Below are 14,865 nucleotides of genomic sequence, written 5' to 3' on the forward strand. Positions count from 1 at the left end.
CAGTCGTATCACCATTCGGAAGCTTGAAGCACGAACCATCCACCCATAAGGTACCATCACACTCAGTTAGGGGAGTATCTTTAAGATCCACTCTCCCTTTCGTCTCTTCACCTGTTCTGAACAGAGAACCATGCTGCTCAATCTCATCTATGTCTGCTGGAATCGGCAATAATGTAGCTGGATTCAACGTGTTGCATCTCTTTATGTGTATATGATTTGCCAACAGTGTCAATTCATACCCTGACAATCGAGCACTAGTTAAGTGCTGTGTCTTGGTCCGGTTTAACAATGTGTCTACAGCATGTGGAACCATTACAATCAATGTGTTATTCATCACTAGTCCAGCAGACTGTCGAATAGACACAGCTGCTGCAGCTGTAGCTCTCAAACAACTTGGCAATGCCCTCGCTACCGGGTCCAATGTTGATGAAAAATATGCGCATGGACGCGGTCTGTCGCCAAAAGGCTGTGTTAACACTGATAATGCGCAACCTTCCTTTTCATGAACATACAATGTAAAAGGCTTGCTGTAGTCAGGGGTACCCAACACAGGAGCTGAACATAATGCATTACGCAATTCCCAAAAACTTTTCTGACACTCTCAGACCATGGGACAGGATTCGGTGTATTTTTACAGGTTAATGTTAAAGGTTTTGCCAGCAAAGAAAAACTCGGGATCCAGTGCCTACAGTATGAAGTAATGCCCAAGAAAGCACGCACTTCTATCTGTGTTCTTGGCACACTCAATTGTGCAATGGCTTGAATTCTTTCTGGGGTCACGCGGTCCCAAATTTTAAAGTACCACAATCTCAGAGGCAGTGTGTAAAGCATTTGTGAACACATGCCGTAACACAGTGAAAACACTACAAATGGACACCACACCAATTTAGAAAAATAAGTAATCTTTATCTAAACCAAAATAAGACCAAACGACAAAAATCCACAATACAGTATTAAAAATAAGACTTTCAAATGGTAGAAATAGTTCAGTTCAATGCAAGTTGTAAATGCAACACTTTTCCAACAAAGAACCTTAGATGCGTCACACAAAACAAACGAAAGGGGTCGCAGGGAAGGTGATGTGTCGGTTCCTTGCTTCAGAGGAGGTGATGCGTCAGTTCCTTACTGGAGAGGAGGGAATGCATTGGTTTCTTACTGCGTTCCGGTTACAATGCGACAAGATAGCGCCTCGATGCGATGTGACGATCCGTTGCGATGTGACAAAATGGCAGCTCGACGCGATACTACGGTCTGGTACTATGCATCCACCTTTGCAGCTGCACAGCAGGTGCTGCGACGGTCTTCTCAGCGATGCATCGGGACCCGGTGTGGAAGCAGCGTGATTCTTCCTGGTTGTTTGGCGAGGCATCGGAACCAAGTGCGGATGCGGCACTCTTCTTTCCCGTGACTTGGTGATGTGCTGGGAATCGGTGCAGATGCGACACGCTGCTTCTCGTTGCATCGATCTTCCAGCTCCCAGCGACAAACAATCTCTAGAGGTCCTAAATAGCAGTAGGCACCTCTTTGCAGGTTAGAATACCCAGGAAGGAAATTCAAGGGAGCTGGTGGTGACGTCTTTGTGTCCCTGAGACTTCAGACAGGAGGCCAGCTCAGTTTCAAGCTCTTGGAGATCTTTTCTTCAAGCAGGTAACAAAGCAAACAGCAAAGTCCTTCTTGTCCTTTCCTTGGCAGCAAGCAGCCACTGCAGGCCAACGCCAGACAGCAAACAGCACAGGGGCAGTATTCCTCCTCAGCTTATCCCGCTCTTCTCCTTGGCAAAGGTTTCCTCTTGATTTCCCAGAACTGATCTAAAGTTCTGGGGTCTGGGTCCCCCTTTTTATACACACAAATCCTTTGTTTCTGAAGGCAGAGAGTGTCTGTACCCAGCCAAAACCAGTTCTGTCCTCACTGGTGCTGCTTCCTGGTAGGATGTGGAAACAGAATTGTTGAAAGCAGACCTTGCCCAGGAAGGTAAAAGGAAATCTCCTACTCTAAATTCAACCCTGCTCCCATTCAACCCAGCCCTGACTAATCAGACGGCTGGAGCTGCAGCCCTCTGCCAGCTCCTGTCACTCACAAGCCAGACATGCAATACACAAACCTAGCAGAGGCACACTGGATGGTTAGGCAAGAAAATACCTACTTTCTTAAAAAGTGGTATTTTCAAACACAGAACGTTAAAATCTCCCACACTAAAATATGTACTTTAACATTCTGAGTTCAGACATACTAAACTTTATTTTCCTATCTTGTTCCCTGGGTCAGAAATGTTTATAAGGTGTTATAATCAAACTGCCCATTCTGGCCGATGGGAGCAGATAGCCTTGCAATAGTGAAAAACGAAATTGACAGTATTTCACTATCAGGACATGCCACACACATCAGGGCATAGCCTACCTTTCACATACAATGCACCCTGCCCACAGGGGTACCTTGGGCCTAACTTAGGGATGACTAACATGCAGAAAAGGGAAGGTTTAGGGACTGGCAAGTGTGTGCACTTGCCAAGTCGACATGGCAGTCCCAGACTGCACACAGGTTCTGCAATGTCAGGCCCGAGCCACATTTTACAAGGTGCTTCTGTGGGTGGCACAACAGTGCTGCAAGCCCACCAGCAGCATTTGATTTACAGGCCCTGGGCACACATGGTGTACTGTACTAGGGCCTGACAAGTAAATCAAATCAGCCAATCATGGAATCACTCATTCATTCCATCAATTTACAAAAGGGAGCACTTGCACTTTGGCACTGAACAGCAGTGGCAAAGTGCCCAAAGCATCTAGACCAGCAAAAACAGATGAGGTAACAGCAAAAAAATGGAAGGGAGACCCACGCCAATGGTGCCAAGTCTAACATCTACCATTCCTTCTAGCACTAAACACCACCTTCCAAACGCACTTAAGGGACAGAACAGTAGCCAACCCAAAGCAAGCATATACATATGTAAACACATTCGCAGCACACATACATATTTCCATGCCTATAGATGTATATGTCTACATCTTCGGTATGCAAAAGCATTGTACAAGTTGGGTTGGGTAATATATATATATATATATTATATGTATTATATATATTATATATACATACACACACACTACTGGCGGTTGCCAGTAAGTAGTTATTGTTAGAACCTAGTTTCCATAGAAAAGTTGATTTTTGATTTGCCAATATCTTTGGCGCCGTTTGATGAATTTTCATGAAATTTTCAAAACTAATGGGGCGCTCAGGTCAGCTCCTGTCTTTAAAATGTTTCAGGGTGATTTGTCAAGCAGGGGACGAGAAAAAAGGGGGTCCCAAAATGCATTTTCTCCATGTTAATTGTCATAGGAAACTTTAGACAAGGCTACTGATCGAACTGCTGAACGGAATTACACCAAATCTGGCAAAAAGGTAGGTCTTGCGTCAGAAAGCGACCTTTTTGTTAAATGGTAAAAATCCATTCAGTAGTTCCTGAGAAATTTAAATATTTACAGATATATATACATGGACGTGAAGGATCCTCAAACCCTCCCAATCTCGAGCCTTGCAATCTGATTGGCTGCCAACAGTTCTAACCAGGAAGTGTTAGCAGCCATCTTATGACTCGGTTGTACTGAGTCACAAGAAAAAATGTGAAAAGGGGGCAGAGTAGAAACACCCTGACCCCTTAGGCCTGCTCAAAGGGTTCCACATTTTATTTTTGATTTTGTCGGGAGTCAGCAAATCCCATCGAAATGGTTATTTTATTAAATGAAGTGCGGTCTCCTGCACTTTGTTTTCTTTAAGCCCCAGGTGGGCAAGGTCCCGGGGGCAATGTTTAATTATGATACGGGGCACATGGGCCCCCTGCAGCCCCGTGGACTGCCACCTCCCTGGGGCTTTAAAAAAATGTGGGGGGGCTCCTGCCCACCCCAGGCTGCCCAGGGGACCACCACCTCTCCGGGGCTTTAGTTAATTATGGGCAGGGGGCATAGCGGTCCCCCCAAACCCCGGGGACCGCCACCTCCTTGGGGATTTGAGATATTAAATGTAGTGTGGGGGGGCTCCTGTCACCCACACTGCCCTGGGGACCACCACCTCCCCGGGGCTATATGCTTTAATTGTGGGGGTCACATGGCCTCCCCGCAGCCCTGGGGACTGCCACCTCCCTGGGGCTTATTTTAAAATCTAAGTGTGGGGGGGCTCAAGGCCCCCCACACTGCCCCTGGCACCACCACCTCCCCAGGCACTAATTATTTAAATGTGGGTGTCTGTTGCAGACGCCCCTCCCCGGGGCAACACTCATTTTGGAGGGGGGCCACATGGCCCCTCTTGTGAAGCCACCCCACAGGGCCAGCTCTAGCAATGTCCAGGGGTGCCCACCTCCAGGACACTGCAGTTTGCAATGGCATGGTGGGAGATGCCATAGAAAACTTCTGCTTGCTTCATGGGCACGGGGGATGGGGTCCCTTGGGCCAAAAGCAGCATGAGGAGGGGGGCGGCGGAGCTTCTTCCTTAAAATAAATATTAAAAATGGCCAAGCCCTGGGGATGTGCTCCTGGTCCTAAAATGGCCTGGGGGCTTGGCCCCCCACACTCAACATTTATTTTTTGAGAATTGTCCGGGCCTCAGGGGATGGGGTCCCCTGGGCCGAAATCAGCCTGCGGAAGAGGGCGTAAGGTCCCCTCACCTTTAAAAAAGAAATCATAGAAAGGCCCAGCCACAGGGGATGTGGTCCCCTGGGCATAAATTGACCTCGGAAGGGGGGCCACGCACCCCCATTTGAATTTTAAAGATAAATAAATAAATGGGTCTGGCCGGGGGATGCGGTTCCCAGGGCCCAAAAGCACTAAAGAAGGGGGGCTACACAGCCCCCTTTCCTAAATAGAGAACCCGGCAACTCACCGGATGCCCCACCCCTTTTCACCACTACACTCCAAATACGCATCCTGGTGTGATCTTGTTTGAGGAATAACATCCCAATCACTACTGAGGGTCCTTAGGGGCCAACTACCCCGCCAGGTACCTCCAGTAAGCTGGTTTGCTGAGAGGTGGTAGGAAGCCATGCCCCTTTTTTCATCTTTCTGCAAATGCGCCTCTTGGCCCACTGGTGGTGGGGCGATGAGGTCCCCTTGTGTCTTGAGGACCTCAGGACTAATCCCCTAAACCCCCCAAGCAGCAGTATGCGAGGAGCCGCGTTTGCAGAGTGGTGTAAAAAGGGGGCATGGACTGTGACTACCTCTCGGCAATCCCACTGTGTGGAGCTTACTGGAGGTAACAGGTAGGCTAGTTTCTTTTTTTTAAGTGTTGGCAGCCAATCAGCTCTCAGCATAAGATCGAAAGGGGTTGCGGATCCTCCGTGTCTCTAAATATACAATTGGAAATTCCTTCAAATAACTCCACAACCACTTAACGGATTTACACCAATTAACAAAAAGGTTGCTTACTGAACCAACAGCTAAGTTTCTGCCAAATTTGGTGTAATGTCATTCAGCAGTTCGGACTGTAGCCGTGTTTAAAGTTCCTATTTAAATTTACATGGGGAAAATTGGTTTTGGGTCCCCCCTTTTTCTCAGCCTCCGCTTAATGGATCACTCCAAAATTTTCAAGACAGGAGCTGAACTGAGTGGCAAAGTAGTATTTCACAAGGATTTGTTTAACTATTGTAAAGATATTGGAAATGAAAAAACGTTCTTCCTATGGAAACTACATCACTGAAATAAAACAAAGGTTACGGGACGTTATAGTTAGGCTAAGATTTCGCTCATAGAAAACCAGTGAAATTAATCAGTTACAGTTACTTGAGCTAACTAGAACTTACGCCCCCGCAATGCACTTCTTATGACCTCACATATTACATCACTCATAACATGGTCAGTGACATTACTGATGTCATCACTGATGACATCTCAAATAACATCACAGATGACATCACTGATGACATAATCTACAGAACTACTCAGACACCCACTCACACTCCTATATAACCTCTCATACGGCCACTCACACACCCGCACAACCACTCACTAATCCATTTACAGACCCATACCAGTACTCACACACTCAATTCACCTCCTGGTGCACTACTAGTAGGGGGATCAAGTCCCCTTGGCTCCAGAGGATACTTGGGGGCCAACAATCCCCTGTGTTACTTCTAGTAAGCCCCACACAGTGGGATTACTGAAATGGTTTGGTTTTGTAGGCCAGCCCCCTTTCTCCACCACTCTGCAAATGCACCTCCTGGGGTACTGCTGGCTGGGGGATGAAGTCTTCTTGGATGCTGAGGGTCCTTGGGGTGCAACAATCCCTCCTGTTAACTTCAGAAAGTACCACACAGTGCGATTGCTGAAAGAACATTAGAGGCCATGCCCTCTTTCTCTACCACTCTGCAAAGGTGCCTCCTGGTGCACTGCTGGTTGGGGGATTAAGCCCCCTTGAATGCTAAGGGTCCCTGAGGGCCAACAGGCCCTCCTGTTACCTCCATTAAGTCTCACACAGCTCGATTATAGAGAGTACTTCAGAGGCCACGCCCTCTTTCGCCACCACTCTGCAAACTCGCCTCCTGGCACACTGCTGGTTGGGGGATGAAGTCCCCATGGATGCTGAGGGTCCTTGGGGTGCAACAAGCCCTCCTGTTAACTTCAGAAAGTACCACACAGTGCGATTGCTGAAAGAACATTAGAGGCCATGCCCTCTTTCTCTACCACTCTGCAAAGGTGCCTCCTGGTGCACTGCTGGTTGGGGGATTAAGCCCCCTTGAATGCTGAAGGTCCCTGAGCGCCAACAGGCCCAACCTGTTACCTCCATTAAGTCTCACACCCTCGATTATAGAGAGTACTTCAGAGGCCACGCCCTCTTTCTCCACCACTCTGCAAACTCACCTCCTGGCACACTGCTGGTTGGGGGATGAATTCCCCATGGATGCTGAGGGTCCTGAGGGTCAAGAACCCCTCCAATTACCTCCAGTCAGCCCCACACATAAGGATTCCCGAGAGCTGGTCAGAGGCCCCTCCCCTGTTTCCACCTCCCTGCAAAAACCATAGAAATTCGTTTAAAAAACACAGGAAACAGGGATGTTATAGTTCAGAAGTAGAATTGGAAATACCTTAGATGTTCGTTTAAAAATAACAAAGGTTACAGGGGTGTTATTTTTTGGAAATAGAATTAAAAAACCTTAGAAATTCACTGAAATAAAACAAAGGTTACAGGGACGTTATAGTTGGTCTACGATTTTGCTCATAGAAATCCAGTGAAATTCATCAGTTAGTTACCTGAGCTAACTAGAACTTACGCCTCTGCAATGCACTTCTTATGACCTCACATATTACATCACTCATAAGATGGTCAGTGACATTACCGATGCAAAAACAACAATTGATGGACAGAATGCAGAACAATGTCATACATTCACCCCAGTACAGAGATCTGGGCCTAAATCCATCGTTTTTTTGCTCACCATGCCATTCCAGTTTGAACCCAGCCATATGCAAATCAGCCTTGACCCTGTGCCCCATGGGAACAGTCCAGCCCGAACTGCCAAGCCAGGTCCTCCCTGGACTGGAAACAAGCATCCTAGGACCGGTTTCGGGCTTTCAGCCCTCGTCAGCCAGGATAGCCTGATTCCAGTGGCATGGAGAGCAAGGGACTCACGTCTGAGCATACCCTTCCCACTCGGGGTGACAAATGCAAAAACAACAATTGATGGACAGAATGCAGAACAATGTCATACATTCACCCCAGTACAGAGATCTGGGCCTAAATCCATCGTTTTTTTGCTCACCATGCCATTCCAGTTTGAACCCAGCCATATGCAAATCAGCCTTGACCCTGTGCCCCATGGGAACAGTCCAGCCCGAACTGCCAAGCCAGGTCCTCCCTGGACTGGAAACAAGCATCCTAGGACCGGTTTCGGGCTTTCAGCCCTCGTCAGCCAGGATAGCCTGATTCCAGTGGCATGGAGAGCAAGGGACTCACGTCTGAGCATACCCTTCCCACTCGGGGTGACAAATGCAAAAACAACAATTGATGGACAGAATGCAGAACAATGTCATACATTCACCCCAGTACAGAGATCTGGGCCTAAATCCATCGTTTTTTTGCTCACCATGCCATTCCAGTTTGAACCCAGCCATATGCAAATCAGCCTTGACCCTGTGCCCCATGGGAACAGTCCAGCCCGAACTGCCAAGCCAGGTCCTCCCGGGATTGGAAACAAGCATCCTAGGACCGGTTTCGGGCTTTCAGCCCTCGTCAGCCAGGATAGCCTGATTCCAGTGGCATGGAGAGCAAGGGACTCACGTCTGAGCATACCCTTCCCACTCGGGGTGACAAATGCAAAAACAACAATTGATGGACAGAATGCAGAACAATGTCATACATTCACCCAAGTACAGAGATCTGGGCCTAAATCCATCGTTTTTTTGCTCACCATGCCATTCCAGTTTGAACCCAGCCATGTGCAAATCAGCCTTGACCCTGTACCCCATGGGAACAGTCCAGCCCGAACTGCCAAGCCAGGTCCTCCCTGGACTGGAAACAAGCATCCTAGGACCGGTTTCGGGCTTTCAGCCCTCGTCAGCCAGGATAGCCTGATTCCAGTGGCATGGAGAGCAAGGGACTCACGTCTGAGCATACCCTTCCCACTCGGGGTGACAAATGCAAAAACAACAATTGATGGACAGAATGCAGAACAATGTCATACATTCACCCCAGTACAGAGATCTGGGCCTAAATCCATCGTTTTTTTGCTCACCATGCCATTCCAGTTTGAACCCAGCCATATGCAAATCAGCCTTGACCCTGTGCCCCATGGGAACAGTCCAGCCCGAACTGCCAAGCCAGGTCCTCCCTGGACTGGAAACAAGCATCCTAGGACCGGTTTCGGGCTTTCAGCCCTCGTCAGCCAGGATAGCCTGATTCCAGTGGCATGGAGAGCAAGGGACTCACGTCTGAGCATACCCTTCCCACTCGGGGTGACAAATGCAAAAACAACAATTGATGGACAGAATGCAGAACAATGTCATACATTCACCCCAGTACAGAGATCTGGGCCTAAATCCATCGTTTTTTTCTCACCATGCCATTCCAGTTTGAACCCAGCCATATGGAAATCAGCCTTGACCCTGTGCCCCATGGGAACAGTCCAGCCCGAACTGCCAAGCCAGGTCCTCCCTGGACTGGAAACAAGCATCCTAGGACCGGTTTCGGGCTTTCAGCCCTCGTCAGCCAGGATAGCCTGATTCCAGTGGCATGGAGAGCAAGGGACTCACGTCTGAGCATACCCTTCCCACTCGGGGTGACAAATGCAAAAACAACAATTGATGGACAGAATGCAGAACAATGTCATACATTCACCCCAGTACAGAGATCTGGGCCTAAATCCATCGTTTTTTTGCTCACCATGCCATTCCAGTTTGAACCCAGCCATATGCAAATCAGCCTTGACCCTGTGCCCCATGGGAACAGTCCAGCCCGAACTGCCAAGCCAGGTCCTCCCTGGACTGGAAACAAGCATCCTAGGACCGGTTTCGGGCTTTCAGCCCTCGTCAGCCAGGATAGCCTGATTCCAGTGGCATGGAGAGCAAGGGACTCACGTCTGAGCATACCCTTCCCACTCGGGGTGACAAATGCAAAAACAACAATTGATGGACAGAATGCAGAACAATGTCATACATTCACCCCAGTACAGAGATCTGGGCCTAAATCCATCGTTTTTTTGCTCACCATGCCATTCCAGTTTGAACCCAGCCATATGCAAATCAGCCTTGACCCTGTGCCCCATGGGAACAGTCCAGCCCGAACTGCCAAGCCAGGTCCTCCCTGGACTGGAAACAAGCATCCTAGGACCGGTTTCGGGCTTTCAGCCCTCGTCAGCCAGGATAGCCTGATTCCAGTGGCATGGAGAGCAAGGGACTCACGTCTGAGCATACCCTTCCCACTCGGGGTGACAAATGCAAAAACAACAATTGATGGACAGAATGCAGAACAATGTCATACATTCACCCCAGTACAGAGATCTGGGCCTAAATCCATCGTTTTTTTGCTCACCATGCCATTCCAGTTTGAACCCAGCCATGTGCAAATCAGCCTTGACCCTGTGCCCCATGGGAACAGTCCAGCCCGAACTGCCAAGCCAGGTCCTCCCTGGACTGGAAACAAGCATCCTAGGACCGGTTTCGGGCTTTCAGCCCTCGTCAGCCAGGATAGCCTGATTCCAGTGGCATGGAGAGCAAGGGACTCAAGTCTGAGCATACCCTTCCCACTCGGGGTGACAAATGCAAAAACAACAATTGATGGACAGAATGCAGAACAATGTCATACATTCACCCCAGTACAGAGATCTGGGCCTAAATCCATCGTTTTTTTGCTCACCATGCCATTCCAGTTTGAACCCAGCCATATGCAAATCAGCCTTGACCCTGTGCCCCATGGGAACAGTCCAGCCCGAACTGCCAAGCCAGGTCCTCCCTGGACTGGAAACAAGCATCCTGGGACCGGTTTCGGGCTTTCAGCCCTCGTCAGCCAGGATAGCCTGATTCCAGTGGCATGGAGAGCAAGGGACTCACGTCTGAGCATACCCTTCCCACTCGGGGTGACAAATGCAAAAACAACAATTGATGGACAGAATGCAGAACAATGTCATACATTCACCCCAGTACAGAGATCTGGGCCTAAATCCATCGTTTTTTTGCTCACCATGCCATTCCAGTTTGAACCCAGCCATATGCAAATCAGCCTTGACCCTGTGCCCCATGGGAACAGTCCAGCCCGAACTGCCAAGCCAGGTCCTCCCTGGACTGGAAACAAGCATCCTAGGACCGGTTTCGGGCTTTCAGCCCTCATCAGCCAGGATAGCCTGATTCCAGTGGCATGGAGAGCAAGGGACTCACGTCTGAGCATACCCTTCCCACCCGGGGTGACAAATGCAAAAACAACAATTGATGGACAGAATGCAGAACAATGTCATACATTCACCCCAGTACAGAGATCTGGGCCTAAATCCATCGTTTTTTAGCTCATGGATGACATCTCAAATGACATCACTGATGACATCATCTATAGAACTACTCAGAAACCCACTCACACCCCCATATAACCTCTCATACAGCTACCCACACAACCACTCACTAACCCATTTACAGACCCATACCAGGACTTACACACTTAATCACTCATCAATACAGCCATTCACACATCCACTCACTCATGCAGCCACTCACACACCTACTTACTCACCGTATAGAAACTCATACACCCACACACTCATCATACAGCCACTCACACATCTAGTCATACAGACATACAGACATGTAGAGATGTACTCTAGCCACTCACTCGCACACCCACTCAATCACCCATAAAGAAACTCACACAGCTACTCCCTCACACATATAGGTACTTGCCCACCCACATACTCACCCATACAGCCACTTAAAAAACAAATACTCAAACACCCATTCACTTAACCATACAGCCACTGACACAGCCACTCACTCACCAATACAGCCACTGATGCACCCATTCACAAATCCACAGAACCACTTACATACCCACTCACACATCCACTCAATCATCCGTATTGCAACTCACACATTCACTCTCCAATACAGCTACTCATATCCACTCACTTACATTTACACACAGTCAAACACCTACTCATTCACCCATGCAGCCACTCACTCACCCACTCCCTCATCAACACAGCTATTCAGACAGCCACTCACTTACCCATACAGCTGCTTACACACCCACTCACTGACCTATACAGCCACTCATACATCCACAATCTCCACCATACAGCCACCCACTCACTCTCCAATACAGTCACATACAAACAGCCACTCACTTACCCATACAGCTACTCACATACGTACTATCACATTTTACATCAACTCCTACACCCACTTACACACCCATACAGCCACTCAAACATCCACTCACACACTACTACAGACAGGGAAAGCTTCCTGCACAAAAACAGTTCCTAGAGGCATTTTCCCTTTTCTATGTGTGCTGCAGAATAGAGCACATGTAGAAAGAGGAAATAATGAGGAGAAACAAACATATTTCTCCTCATTACACTGCACCTGTGAAGGCATAGCATTTTGATGCATGTCCAGGTTTACTACCATATCTCTATTCGTGGGAACACCCATCCTTCATCCATGGAACACCTTCCCCATTCAAAGTAATGCAAGGTAGCGACTTGCGCTGCCTTGTGTTACTCCAGATTCACTATGCCATGTAGAGCCATGCAAGTTGTCTCTCCATGGCATAGTAAATCAGACATAAGTGCAGCTCATAAATATGGCCCACAATTTGAATGTAAAAAATGACTTGAACATCTCGTTTTCAGTGATTGCATCAAGAGGTCTCTGCAACTTCACCAGTCTTGGTTAACATCTACCTCACATGCAAGCCTGGCTTGCAGGCTGAGCCTGACACTTTTTTCTCTATCTGGGTTAGTGCAGTATGGGAAGATGTTGTGAATCTAAACTAATGTTGTTGTACCTAGTTTGGAGACTTGTGAACACCACATTTTAATTATTCTGGAACTGCAGTGCTGTTAAAAGCATAAGACTTGATGTCTTGTTTCCCTTGTCTAAATATTTGTTGTGGGCATATATATTTCTTTTATTCCAAAACAATTCAGAAATATGATAGCATTGGAAGCAGGTGAACATGAAAATCCAGTTGTGTAGACTTGTGTAGACTATTTTAACAATGCAAATCTTTAATTATAAAAAAAATGAAATCTGTTCTCACTGTATGTACATGTATACTATTCTGCTACTCATGATTGTTTTATGGTAAATACATTTTAGTGCTCCATCAGATAACCCAAATAACTTCATATAAGAACAAAATATCATGTTTACCAAAATGTATGTGATGAGGAAGTGGATACAAGTGGAGGTCTCCTGTAAACTGTACAAAGAAAAGCATTGAAAATGACTGCCCAGATCTTTTTCCATGTGATCATCAGTCCTGTATCGAAGCAAAATGAAATAACAAAGACAATGAGACTATTTGTTATAATTCTGTATATCAGCTTCCCAGGGATGCCACTAGCTTATCCGAACATTGCTCCAGATGAACCAGTAAATCAATCTGAAATATTTACTCTGTTTGCTGTTACTTTATAGGGTGGTCGTCTTTGAAGGGAAGCAAATCATGGCTGACTCCGGTCCTCTCTATGACAAGACGTATGCTGGTGGACGATTAGGTCTTTTTGTTTTCTCCCAAGAGATGGTTTTCTTTTCTGACCTCAAATATGAATGTAGAGGTTAGTATGTTTTTTTTCTTCTTTTGACAATTTAATACTGAAATGACAGATTATTTGAATCTGATTTTCTTACAAAATGATAGATGCCCATGCCATAGTTTGGGGGAGGTTGGGAAATGACACGACACATTGGTCACACTGTTATGGACCGAATGTAGATGCGCCTGACTTCTTCTCAGTCCTTTGGGGGAAAGTAGTGGCATTGGATACCACGCATATCATTTGGGGAGGGGATTTTAATGTGGCCTTGGACCCTCACATGGATAGGTCCAGAGCACAGCCACACCATTACACTCGCTCACAAGCAACGTTGTGGGACATTCTGGCGGAGGGTGGGCTCATAGATGCATGGAGACACAGACACCCACAGCATAGGGAAGGTACACATTTTACGGCTGGAGCGGCGTTGTCGGCTAGACTTGACTATTGCCTCGTGTCACGGGGGCTGGGTCCGTGCATTGCGGGAGTGAGCCATTTAGCACGCACATACTCTGATCACTCGCCAGTGCACTTATTGATTGATATCTTAGGAAATGGAGAGACGCGTCCTATCTGGCGCCTACAGCCTACGGCCTTGTTGGACGAGGCATTCCGTGGGGAACTGGAAGAAGAGATCCAAAGTTTCTTTCAGAGAAACAGGGGCTCAGTAGAGTCGATAGCCACTATATGGGAGGCCTTACGATTAGAGGGGTGTGTATTTCCAAAAGTTTTGGAGTGCTTCGAGACATTAGAAGAAGACTTCATAAACTGGAAGAGGAATTGAGGGCGCTAGAGACGCGCATGTCAGAGGGAGATGGAGGACAGGCATCAGTCGAATTTAGAGAGCACTTATCGGAGTATATAGCCGAGGCGAATCGGGAGGCAAGGTTTATGGAAAAATACTGGCAGGCCCGGAGATACGGGGAAGGGGAACGCCCGGGGAGAATGCTAGCGGACATGATAAGGAAACCCAGGGGCTCCACCTCCATTCTCGAGATAGTAGGTTTGGCAGGGGATACGCATAGGAACACAGCAGACATACAGGCCGACTTCATGGATCACTATATTAAATTGTACGCTACACAGCGTGGGGACACTCTGGTGCTTGAACCTTTTCTAGGGGACGTTGCATTGGGATGGCTGGAAGATCACCACCGTGAGTTCCTGTGTGCCCCGTTTGAACTGGATAAAATACGGGAGGCCATCATGCAGCAGAAGTCTGGCAAAACGCCGGGACTGGACGGCCTCCCTTCCGAGTTTTATAAAGCATATATAGATATCATGGCCCCGGTTTGCGGGAGGTGTACGGAGAATCCTTAGAGGCAGGGCTGCTCCCCCCTCGATGAGAGAAGCCTTGATTATATCTATCCTGAAACCAGGCAAGGAGCACACGCTTTGCGATTCCTACAGACCCCTGTCGCTCCTGAACTGTGACACTAAAATATTGGCGAAGCTCATTGCAAACCGAGTACTCCTTCTGGTCGACAAACTAGTGCTGCCAGACCTGGCAGGATTTATCCCTGGGAGGGCGACTTCCCATAACCTCCGTACATTGTTCTCAATAGTACAGAATGTGTCGCCTGAACTACCGATAGCCGCAATATTTCTAGACGCCACGAAGGCGTTTGACTCGGTAGAAT

The 14,865-nt window shown here is 47.8% G+C and overlaps 1 protein-coding gene across 2 annotated transcripts in view; it reads left to right on the forward strand.

The window, feature by feature from the left end:
- The window catches only part of THBS2 (thrombospondin 2), a 556,651-nt gene that overhangs the window by 531,062 nt on the left and 10,724 nt on the right, over window positions 1-14,865 (forward strand). For both annotated transcript variants that reach the window (XM_085612109.1, XM_085612110.1), the window contains exon 21: window positions 13,107-13,246. In XM_085612109.1, coding sequence (XP_085468235.1) covers window positions 13,107-13,246 — 140 coding nt within the window. The remainder of the gene's footprint in view (window positions 1-13,106; window positions 13,247-14,865) is intronic.

The sequence above is a fragment of the Triturus cristatus genome, chromosome 6, assembly GCF_964204655.1.
Source record: "Triturus cristatus chromosome 6, aTriCri1.1, whole genome shotgun sequence".
NCBI classification, from domain to species: Eukaryota; Metazoa; Chordata; class Amphibia; order Caudata; family Salamandridae; genus Triturus; species Triturus cristatus.